Source organism: Etheostoma cragini, chromosome 5 (assembly GCF_013103735.1).
Source record: "Etheostoma cragini isolate CJK2018 chromosome 5, CSU_Ecrag_1.0, whole genome shotgun sequence".
NCBI lineage: Eukaryota > Metazoa > Chordata > Actinopteri > Perciformes > Percidae > Etheostoma > Etheostoma cragini.
Window position 1 is genome coordinate 18,688,684 of NC_048411.1, and position 10,986 is coordinate 18,699,669.

At 42.7% G+C, this 10,986-nt stretch overlaps 2 protein-coding genes across 6 annotated transcripts in view; one reads left to right on the forward strand and one right to left on the reverse strand.

Annotated features, from left to right (window-relative positions):
• The window catches only part of cabin1 (calcineurin binding protein 1), a 39,487-nt gene extending 32,955 nt beyond the window's left edge, over positions 1–6,532 (reverse strand). For all 5 annotated transcript variants that reach the window (XM_034871320.1, XM_034871319.1, XM_034871318.1 and 2 more), the window contains exons 1-18: positions 6,344–6,532; positions 5,724–5,768; positions 5,516–5,608; positions 5,283–5,396; positions 4,453–4,587; positions 4,122–4,302; positions 3,892–4,021; positions 3,632–3,781; positions 3,039–3,346; positions 2,736–2,913; positions 2,512–2,645; positions 2,201–2,418; positions 1,887–1,959; positions 1,403–1,590; positions 1,157–1,294; positions 635–823; positions 306–539; positions 39–192 (exon numbers count right to left, since the gene is read on the reverse strand). In XM_034871320.1, coding sequence (XP_034727211.1) covers positions 39–192; positions 306–539; positions 635–823; positions 1,157–1,294; positions 1,403–1,590; positions 1,887–1,959; positions 2,201–2,418; positions 2,512–2,645; positions 2,736–2,913; positions 3,039–3,346; positions 3,632–3,781; positions 3,892–4,021; positions 4,122–4,302; positions 4,453–4,587; positions 5,283–5,396; positions 5,516–5,608; positions 5,724–5,726 — 2,620 coding nt within the window. In that variant the 5' untranslated portion in view covers positions 5,727–5,768; positions 6,344–6,532. The remainder of the gene's footprint in view (positions 1–38; positions 193–305; positions 540–634; positions 824–1,156; positions 1,295–1,402; positions 1,591–1,886; positions 1,960–2,200; positions 2,419–2,511; positions 2,646–2,735; positions 2,914–3,038; positions 3,347–3,631; positions 3,782–3,891; positions 4,022–4,121; positions 4,303–4,452; positions 4,588–5,282; positions 5,397–5,515; positions 5,609–5,723; positions 5,769–6,343) is intronic.
• A 947-nt stretch (positions 6,533–7,479) lies between these two features.
• neflb (neurofilament, light polypeptide b) lies at positions 7,480–10,500 on the forward strand. Its single transcript, XM_034871339.1, has 4 exons — positions 7,480–8,817; positions 9,028–9,152; positions 9,283–9,734; positions 9,882–10,500. The coding sequence occupies exons 1-4, from the start codon at positions 7,747–7,749 to the stop codon at positions 10,055–10,057; spliced, it is 1,824 nt and encodes a 607-aa protein (XP_034727230.1). The 5' UTR covers positions 7,480–7,746; the 3' UTR covers positions 10,058–10,500.
• The last annotated feature ends 486 nt before the right edge of the window (positions 10,501–10,986 follow it).

A 10,986-nucleotide genomic window follows, 5' to 3' on the forward strand; every position in this document is an offset into this window, starting at 1 on the left:
GGTATAACTGAAGGCAACAAAACATGAAGTAAACTAACCTTCATCATCTCCTACAGACATATGCTGGCGAAGCATACAGTTAAAAGCAGCCTCCTCATGTTTGATAATACGATACAAGATAATCCAAGGTAGAACCGAGAAGAAATAAGGATCCTTGGGATCGTCGGAAATGTTCATGCTAAGATCAATCAGCTGAAAACACAAAAACCACACAATAAATTAAAATTGATGATTAATTTCTTAACATAGTGTCACTTTAACAGTATCTTTGGGAAAAGCAATGTTGTCTTTGGCTTCCTCCTAACCTGAATTAGATTATTTGCCAGTCGAGCCAAGTGGGGAACATTGCTTAGAAGCTCAGAGTCTTTGGTGATGCAGACCTCGGTGCCCTCCAGCAACTTTACAATAGTACTGACCCACTCCTCCTTACTAGGGGGAGAGTGGTTTGATGCAGAGTTGAGCTGCTGCAGAGCCTCATTCAGAGCCAGCTCACTACACTCCAAACACTGCCGGTAGTCCTGCAGTTTCAACAGCGAGTTCTGGGCCAGAGAGTTCAAATTCAGAGAAGAAGTTGTCAACCATCACACATTACAAAAGACATATAGGTTCAATCGATATTTTTGTAATATCTAACCTGCAGTAGCATCAGTTGAGCAGGCCGTTCTGGTGCTGAGCTCACCAACTCCAGAGGTTTACTCCTGCTGCCGTAATTAAGAGTGGGCTGCAGCAAGCGCACAACAGAATCAAAGTCGGCAGACTCAAAGAAACGCTGGATCTCCTCCAAAGACTGACAGCGCTCCAGAGACTTCAGCCTCTTGTCAATCTGTCCATGGGGATGGAGGAAACCCAAAAGAAACCCACAGTCAAAACAGCTAGAAGCTCTTTAAAGGGACTTGCTAATAGTTTGAAAAAATAAATATTTTACTATTGTGAATAAAAAATAAAAAATGAAAAGTCGAGATAATGACTTCGGTTTATTGAAGGTTTTTGCTTTTTAGTATATCAGCCATTCTTTAACGGTACTCAAAGTATGAACTAGCAACATTTTCTTCTCATAACACATGAAAACATTCAGGACATTTCATTTTAACAATTATCTATAATAATTTGTTGGTAATTGATAAAAGAAAAACGTTTGATTAGCCAATGCAATGACCTCTTCCACTGAGATTGCTGCATCTACACGCAGGTTAGGGAGGTTGATAGTGTAAGGTTTCCCTTCGGGGGTCCTGGGTTTGCTCTGCAACAAACCTACACAGACATCATAGCTCTCCAGGGCCAACTCCATGTCTCCCTGAAAAATACAAGAAAGACAGACTTACCGGTCACATCTGGCTAAGCTGAGGGGAAAGGAGGTGTATAACCAAAGGTCAAGCAAAAACAAATAAAATATAGACTTTACCTGCAGGGCCAAGAATCGTGCCTTGAGCCAGTAGACACGCACCATGACATCCAGCCAATCATCCTCAAACAGGTCTTTTTGGGATGAACCTAAGGCCAGAAGTAACAAATCACTCTGGAAGTGTTGCCCAGGGAATTCTGAGTCAGCTGCATCACTTCCAGGACCAATGCTGCTTCTTCTTGGAGACACTAGACAAGGAAAAAAAATATAACAAGGCATGTGTTGTTCTACAGAAATGATTTCCAATTTCGATGCAAAAAAGCACCAATGACATGTTTCACCATTAGGTTTGGCCAAAACTTAAAGACAGTAGTGACTGAGATATGCCACACAAGGGGTGAAAATGGCAGACATTGCAGCACCCCTCTTTCCTGCATACTGTGGGTCCAAAATTCTGCAACACAGTACTGTAATGCATCAATCCAAAAATACACTGTGTCATAATCCTATCACAAATCATAAGGGTTAGTTCACTGGTACTTACCAGTCTTCCCTTTGTTGTGTGACCATTGCTCCAACTGCAACTCCATACACGCTAAGCTCATTGCCAACATTTCCTGTAGATGTAGCAGATTTAGACACTCAGAGAGTAAGTTCCACATTAAGAAGATTTAAATATCTATTAGACCCTGTAGTCAGCAGCCTCTTTAAAAATTGTGTCCAGAGTGAGTCTAATAATATCTGAACTATCAGGGACAATGCCAGCTTTTCAATGTTAACACAAACTAAAACACTTCCAATAAACAGTGTTTTAAGCTTGTTCAAGTAGTTAAGAAATGAACCAGTCTTGACATTTACCCGGATGTGTTGGTTGCTGCAGTCCCGAAGCAGAGGGTTAGGAAGACCACTGCTGTGCTTCCTCCAGCTCTGATGGAGCTCCAGTACCACAGCAGTCAGCCCCCTAGGCCACTCCATCATGAACTTCTGGCCCACTGCTTTCAGATAGCGCATCATCACGTCCAGTATACCACCATTGGTCATGTTACTGAGCAGGAAGTTGTGGACATCCTGTTGTTCTACAGAAGGGAATGCATAGTTTGTTAATATGACAAACGCCAACATGGCACAACTGTGTATTGTTAATACATCTTCCATGATGCACCACATACCAGATTCCATGTATTGAACTGAGTCAGCAGGCAAGCAACTCCCATGTAAAGGCTGCATGTCCTCTTTCCCAACACACTGCGCCTCAAGATTACTCAGACTTTCATCATCATTATCAAGATCAAACTTCTTTAGCCTAAAACAGACCAGCAAAATAGTTTTTCATCATCATAACTATGACGATTTGTGTATTCATGTGTCATATATTAGGCTTAGTGTACGATACCTGGAAGGTAGGTATTTAAAAAGCAGTTCCTGAAAATCAATCTTTTCTTCCTTCTTGCATTTTGTGTTTCGGACACGTGCCGAACGTCGCTTTGCTGTCTCCCCACTATCTTCAACCACACGTTTCCTTTTCGGAGCTTTCTTTACTTTATCTGTGAGTGAAACTTCCATTGCTGTCACTGTGAACGTACAGTAGGAAAAAAAAAAAATTTTGCTGTACAGTCACATTTACAGTCATTGAAAAGAAAACTAATAATACATTTTTTATCATACATAGGCAGGTGATGAAGAAAAAAAAACTAACCGACAGGGGCAGCAGAAGTGGTAACCTCTACTGTGTTCTGGGCGGGGGTCATCTGAGGTTGAGTGCTAGGTTGGGGTAGCACTGCTGGCTCAGGGAGGGCCATTGGCGGCAAAGATGAGCTGGGGCTGCTGCTCAACACGGTGGTCTGGCCCATACTCACAGGGCTGCTGGGTTGGGGGAGGTTCTGGAGGAAGTTTGGGTCACGGTACTCTGACAAGTCAATTCTGCGGCCAAGACTTGGGCGTGGTGGCTCACAGGTGGTCTGATGTCTGTACATTGCAAGAAGGCCTTCACCCACATGCTTCCATCTAAGATACAACAAATACAACAATTCATTAATATTAGCTCAAATTGTCTTGAAATGTAAAAGAGAACTTTGGGTAAAAGTAGATATTACAAGCTTCACCAAAAGTTAGCCCAGAAAACAATGACTTCAATATCAGTGGAGCTCCACCAAGAATTCAACTAAAGTATATCCCGTTTCTGAATTTTCCAGCTTAAATATTAGGAGTATTAATTGGCCCATCCTCAAAAAGAGATAATTTAAATTTAACCACCCAGAAAGGAAAAGCAAAACCAGACACAGCACTCACGACAGGCAGCGGATGGGCTGAATCAGGACAAGGTCAGGTTTTGGTTCGCAGTGAGAGAGAGCCTGTCTACGCTTCCGTAACTCCAGTGCCTCTTCCACAATGGATTTGCATTCCTCTTCCTCCACTTCCACGTAGTGAATAGACATATCACTGTAAATGAGCCACAGCACAACACAGAGGTTTGTCAATGATGTGAAAGTATAGAGCTGCAGCTGGAGCACATTCTAAACATGGAGGAATAAAACGTGAGCTGGCTTTACCATTTCATGAACATCTGCATCGTGTCCCTCTTCAGACAGGGCTGCTCAGCAAAAATCTTCTCCTTCAACACCAGGCCTTTATTGTAACAATGATCCCTCTCTAGGGCTTTGGCAATGAAGTACAAACAGCCTGGAAAATGTGTGCAGATAATAGTTACTTTTCTGTCTATACTTGCACCGGTAAGGAGAGACGATACAGAGCAAAGGGCTTATGATGATGTATTACATACAGGTGTAGTCACTGAGTGTGTAAAGAATAGTTATGAGGTTGTCCAAGCAGGGCCAGTGGTCCGGGTTACAGTGCAATCCCTCCTCAAAGGCATGTCGAGCCAGTGGAATGCGCACCAGTCGCACAGCCACCTGACCAATTTTGTACCACATGTTCACGTCAGTGGAATCCAAAATAACTGCCTACAAAACAAGCAGAGCAGAATATGCAATGAACACTCACCACAGTGTTATTGCTGTTCAGTAAAATGACACATTTAGTTGCACAAAGCATCAGTGACCGGCAAAGAATCATAATAAAGTATTAAAGAGGCTCAATTTAATTTGTTTTACCTCCAAATAAAACTCCATAGCGGTCTCCAGGTCTTCACGCAATGCAGCCATAGTAGCCAAGTTTTTAAAAGTAGAATACTTCAACATCAGTCCGGGATGCTTGAGACCCACTTTATGATCATCAGAGGGCATGGCCTAAAATATTAGAGGATACATCAAATATTGCCCCAAATACAGGTTCATCTTAAGGCCGTCAAGCAATGAATGAAAAAATAAATAAATAAATAATAACACATACAGCTCTTGTATGCGGGCAGGGAAGTCCTACCACAAAGCCAAATTTAAAGAGAATATTGTAAAATTAATTTAATCAGTGAAACTTAATTTAGGCGCAGCATAGTAGAGAAAATTGAGTAATAAATGGCACTTTGCACAAAAGACATACTATTTTCTTAACAATAGTACTCAACTGATAACCAATGAACACCTCTTAACATTCTCACCAAAAAAACAAACAAGTGACTTTACAATTTAAGACTAAATCAGCACCAGTTCCTGAAATATGTTCAGAGGACTTAAAAACCAAAGGACTACTGCAATATGTGTGATATAGCTTACGTTTTACATACTTACTTTCAGTATTTAACTGCTCTAGATAAGAGTTGTATTCCAAATGTTACAAATGTGTATTACGTTATTACGGGGGAGAAGTCAGGTTATTTCCTATGGTTCTTTCACATCATAAATCCCAGCCATTTCTGGAAAGTGTGCAGAATTTGCTCTGCACCAAAACAAACAATATGGATTGAATGGAGGATATTGCTGTGAGCTATTATGTGAGACCATCACCGCCTCTACAGGACTAAACACAGGACTTTGTGATATTTTACCTCCTTGAGCAGTGGAGTTTTGAGAAGTTCATGATAGGCCTTGGCAGAATCCTCAAACTTGTCATGTTTTTGCAGATCTAAGGCTTTGTGATACAGAGCAAATGCTTCGGCTTCCTGCAGACAGAAATATAAGCAACATCAGACAACTTCTATAGATCTACAGAGAGGAAAAACCTTCTTTGCATCAGCGAATAGGCCTTAATCTAGCTGATTCATCTTAAAATAGGCTGTACCTGAGCTTCTTTTGTCTGACTCTTGCTACTTCTCAAAGGGTCTTGAGACTCATCTGCAGCTGCGGAAGCAGCATTCAGTGCTGCTATGCGAATCTGTAAAAAAAAAATAAAAAAAAATAACAGCATACCCTTTTAGCAAGCAGATATGGGAAAGCAAGTAAGAGCATAATGGTCTGCACAATCACAGCTACCGAGAATGCAGCCTTACCATTTTAAAGACCTTCCACCTTCAGTTTGTAGCTTTTGATTTGACCTAGACATGTATGGAAACCGAACAAAGAGAGGAAAATAAAAGCAGGCAAGACAACAATTTGGCAGCAAAATGTAAAGTTACGTGGGGAAATATTAAACCTCAACTCGACCGAGAAGAGCAAGGCAACCTGCTGTGGTCAATTGTTAGCACTTTACACAATAGCTATTTCAGAGGTGCTTGGGAGCGACTAGCCACCGAAAACTTAGCATGGTTAGCATAGCTCTGCAACGGAGAATTTCTGCAGTTTGTTCTGAGCAGGTATACCGTTAGTTTCCCTGGTAAATAACACAACCAGAACTCCAGACAGCAGGTGGTAAATATAGCTCCTTGACGGGCAAGCAAATTCAACTGGCTAACAGCTCACATTATTTTCTGAGCTAGCTTGATATTAGCAGACACATCATATGAGCTAGCCAGCTAGAGCTAGCTAGCTAGCTCATATGATGTGTCTAGCTAGAGCTAGCTAGCTAGACACATCATATGAGCTAGCTAGCTAGCTCATATGATGTGTCTAGCTAGAGCTAGCTAGCTAGTGTTTAACCGGGTGACCATCACTTTTGAGCTGGCCGACTTACCGTTCATCCCTGTGTTAAATGCATTTGCAACGTTTTTATTACCCCAGAAAGGAAGCAAACTCTAAACAACACTGCGGTCATAACTGTACTTGTGTACAACGCAAGTTTGAAACTTCATTTATTCATCATCCTTTGTTGTTGTTAACGTTACAAGCGTTTGCGTCACAGCATGCTACCCGCCAATTAGTAAGGTCGTCACTCATTGGTCAATACACTGTGGGTGTATTTACATGACCAATCATGTATTATGGTATTGGGTGAAATCACACCATCGATACACAGTGCTGAAATGTCATTTACCACAAATTATTTAGACAAAACTAATTATTTAAAAGTGTTTTTAACTGTGCATTTGGTAATTTTGAAAACAAGTTTTCAAACCTGTCGAAATTATGTTAAGACATTTTAAAAGACATATGTTAGCCTTTTGGATAAACCTTTCAATTATGGAAGCAAACCTTTACGGTGTAATATTGAGTACAAAAGTAAACATGTAACGTATAGTTAATATAAGGAAAAGTACAGTTTTCCTCTGATAAATTAAACCCGTGAACAATATTCTTTCTTTTTTTCAATTTTCAATCTAGCAGCAACACATTCAATAGCATACATAATTGCTAAAGCAATATTGAATAAAAGACTATATAGATTTTAAGAATAACCAGGTTGGTTATTATTTCTTATAGATCAGTGTACTCTGTTTTATACATTTACAGTCAACATTTGTAATGTGAAACTTGTATGGTGAACAGACAACCACTAGAGGGCAAACTTTTATTTTATAAACCAGTAAAATGTATCATGTTTGAGATTCAGATGGCACTTTTTTAATCACAGGATTGATCAAAGTGTGTCACCTTTAGCTGATCTGCTTTGCATTGGCTTATTGTGATATTAAATTGTGATACTTGTATACATTGCTATTAATATGTATTTTTCACACAGCAGACAGATTATGCACAACAGTGCAAAGCAGTATCATCTTTTTACAAAAGGTGTTTTTCCTCACCTCTTGCATCAGACAGTATTTCAAGAGTTTGTACCGTTACGTGACAGATACATTATTTCTTTGTCGGGATTTATAGCAAATTCCATCAACCGCAGTTTTCAGTAGTAACAGTGTATTGTTTTGTCCTCAGTGACCCTGTCTGTTGCAGTCCCTTGTTGCTCCACCGTATTATCCCCGCCTCCTCCATATCCAACACTCATCCCTACCCCACCCCATCTCTCCCTTGGCTGAGACCGGCTAGCTGGCACCATTATCAATTCCTTCTGTCAGCATGCCTGCAAAAAAAGCTTACGTCACAGTCATTACTGGCTCTATAAAAGCCAGTTTAATGCAGATTCACTGTGCAGTCAACCCAGCTACATTCCTAGACATAGAGCAGCCTGTTTCTTGAGTCATGTCTTCCACCAGCTTTGACCCTTACTTCCCTTCTACTTACAAGAGGAGGGTAGTTGTGCACAGTGCAGGATATGGAGCTGGAGGAGGAATAGGCTCAAGGTCTGCCTACTCCAGCCACTCCGCCCCAATAACTTCCTATGCATCTTCACGCAGAAGTTATCCAACACACACCCGAGCTATTTCCAGCTACTCCTCCATGCATTCTGCTCCAGAGTCTGCGGCTGCCAGTGAACTTCGCCTAGACCAAGCTGCCCAGGTCAGCTCTGAGTTCAAAGTACTGCGGACCCAGGAGAAAGCTGAGCTGCAGGACCTGAATGACCGCTTTGTAAACTTCATTGACAGGGTCCATGAACTGGAGCAGCAGAACAAGTTGCTGGAGACTGAACTCCTGCTGCTCAGGCAGAGGCAGGCGGAGCCGTCCAACCTTCAGGCCTTGTATGAGCAAGAGCTCCGCCAGCTCCGTACTGCTGTGGAAGAGGCCCGCCATGAGAAGCAAGCAGCCCAGCACCACAGGGATGAAATGGAGGTTGTGTTAGGTAACATGCAAAAACGCTATGAGGAGGAAGTGCTCGGCAGAGAGGAAGCAGAGGGAAGGCTCATGGATGCCAGGAAGGGAACAGATGAAGCTGCTCTGGCCCGGGCTGAGCTGGAGAAAAGAGTCGGAACCTTGTTGGATGAGCTGACCTTCTTGAAGCGCCTCTGTGAGAGTGAGATTGCAGAGCTGCAAGCCCAAATACAGTACAGTGCAGAGGTGTCAGTGGAGATGGAGGTTGCCAAACCTGACTTATCCGCAGCTCTCCGTGACATCCGAGCCCAATATGAGAAGCTGGCCCATCGCAACCTCCAATCAGCCGAAGAATGGTTCTGCAACAAGGTGAATGTGATGACAGTGGGCACTTCCCGCAACACAGAGGGTGCACGTAACGCCAAAGACGAGGCTGCAGAATACCGCCGGCTCCTCAAAGCCAGGACGCTGGAGATCGATGCCTGCCGTGAGATGAATCAAGCTCTGGAAAACCAACTGCAGGACGTGGAAGAGAAACAGAGTGCTGAGATCTCTGCACTGCAGGTGAGTAACAGAACAACCCGGAAATAAAGGTGCAGGGCTGACAATATCCTTTTTCCATGATTAAAAAGATTTCATTTTGGCAATTAAGATGAGTCTAACTGTCAGTGTGACAAGTTATAGAACATGCAATGATACCCACAAGATGAACTAAGATGCAATATTTTGCGTCCAGCCTATAATTTGCCTTTTACTTTATCTTTTCTACTACAGGATGCGATAAGTCAACTGGAGGAAGAGTTGAGGGCAAACAAAGATGACATGGCTCGGTACATGAAAGATTACCAGGACCTCTTGAACGTGAAGATGGCCTTGGATATTGAGATTGCAGCCTACAGGTAAGTGTCTTACACACCACCCAGTGTTTTGCATATTGTGCTGTAAGTGCAACATTTAAATGAATGGCACCAACGCCAATAATTCATTATCTCATTCACTTGATGTGATGTGTGTCTTCTTTTTTTATAGGAAGCTCCTTGAAGGAGAAGAGAACCGTCTTAATGTGGCGGGACCGGGGTCTTTCAATGTTTACTCTCAAGCCACGTACACTGCTCCGTCCTATGGAAGAAGCCAGTTCTCCATGCCGTTTTCAGCCGCTTCAGCTTCAGCTTCGTACATGCTGAGCTCCCGCTTGTATACTTCATCACTCTCCACAGAGGAGACAATATCCGCAAGCCAAGCACAGCAGGCGGAGGCCAGTCCTCCTCAAGAGGAGGAGGAGGAAGTGGTGGAAGAGCAGATGGAAGAGGAAGATAAGGAAAAAGAAGAGGAGAGACAGGGAGAAGAGAAGGAGGAGGAAGCAGAGGAAGATCAAGGAGAAGGGGGGGAGGAAGAAGTGGAGGGGGAGTTGGAGGTAGAGGAGGCGGAGGCGGAAGAAAAGGAGAAGGGAAAACAAGAAGAGGAAGAAGCAGATGGAGAAGGTTAGTGTGGTCTTTTTGTTTAGTGGATATGCATGTGTGTTGTTAATTAATTCTAACTTCCTAACATCCCCCCCCCCCCCCCCCCCCCCCCCCCCCCCCCCCCCCCCCCCCCCCCACACCCACTCCTACATGGTTTTGGAAATGAAGAGGGTGAGGCAGAGGATGGAGAAAAAGAAGATGAGGAGGAAGGAGGAGACGAGGATGCCAAGCAACAAGAGGAAGAGGGTGTCGACGAGGGTGAGAAGGAGGAAAAAGAAACTGAAAAGCAAGAGGAGGTGAAGGCCGAAGAGAAAAGAGGAAAATCCACAGATGCAAAAGTTTAAAATGAAATGCTTTAAAAAACACCTGCCAGCGTTGCAGCAGAAGGATGTCTTCTCCGGTGCTCAGTATGTACTTAGATAGCTCTCTAATTCAAATCAAATTAAAATCTCTTGAAATCAGAAGTCAACATGTTGGTGAAGAAATTATCTGTATGATCAACTTGAGTGACCAACAGCATGTATGCAAACTGTACCAGCTAAGAAATAAAAGCTTGATGATGATGAAGACAGGACGTGACAAGTGTCTAGAGTAGAAATTCTGCTTTGAAGGGATTCGTTTGCAAACACCTGTGTGTTATACTGTCACCAGCACATGCCGGTACAACTGTCTGTACTGATGTGCAATACCCAGTTTGAAATGCCTTACTTCAAGTCCTCACTTAGTGCTTTAAATTCATGATGTGCTGCATTAAACTCCAATAAAGCCTTGAAGCCTTGTCAACCCAGAGCTGCCCCCGGGCTTTTCTTTTGTACTTTGATTGAGTTGCAATCAAGTGTCAGAACATATCATATTTAGCACAAATAAACCCATTAGCAGAAAATTGTATCAAATTTCTAAGCTCTGTGACACACTTTCACAAGCAAGGACAGATAGTTTACCTTGCTAATTTCCTTTAGAATGTTCCTTTCTCCCCAACATGAATGAACTTCATTAATGAAGGTTAATGGAAAAAGTACATATGGCAGCCAAAGAGCCCTTTGTCCTATCCATATTAATTAATCAGTCTACACTTGACTAGAAGGGAGTGCTGCAGCAAACCAGCAAAGTCAGCAGGTCTTTCTCTCACGCCCCTGCCACTCAAGCCCCTCCCTGGGTTGTTTGAGTTTTTTTCAGGTAAAAAGACACTGAGCCAGCCTTTGATATGAAAAGCCCACACTAATCAAAGTATATCAGACTAGTTTGAGGTTCACATTTTCAACATGCTCGCCCA

Coding starts and splice junctions, on each gene's coding strand:
- neflb (XM_034871339.1), top strand. CDS start 7,747: ATGTCTTCCACCAGCTTTGACCCTTACTTCCCTTCTACTTACAAGAGG. Junction 9,153..9,282: donor ATTGAGATTGCAGCCTACAG/GTAAGTGTCTTA, acceptor CTTTTTTTATAG/GAAGCTCCTTGAAGGAGAAG. Junction 9,735..9,881: donor GGAAGAAGCAGATGGAGAAG/GTTAGTGTGGTC, acceptor TTGGAAATGAAG/AGGGTGAGGCAGAGGATGGA.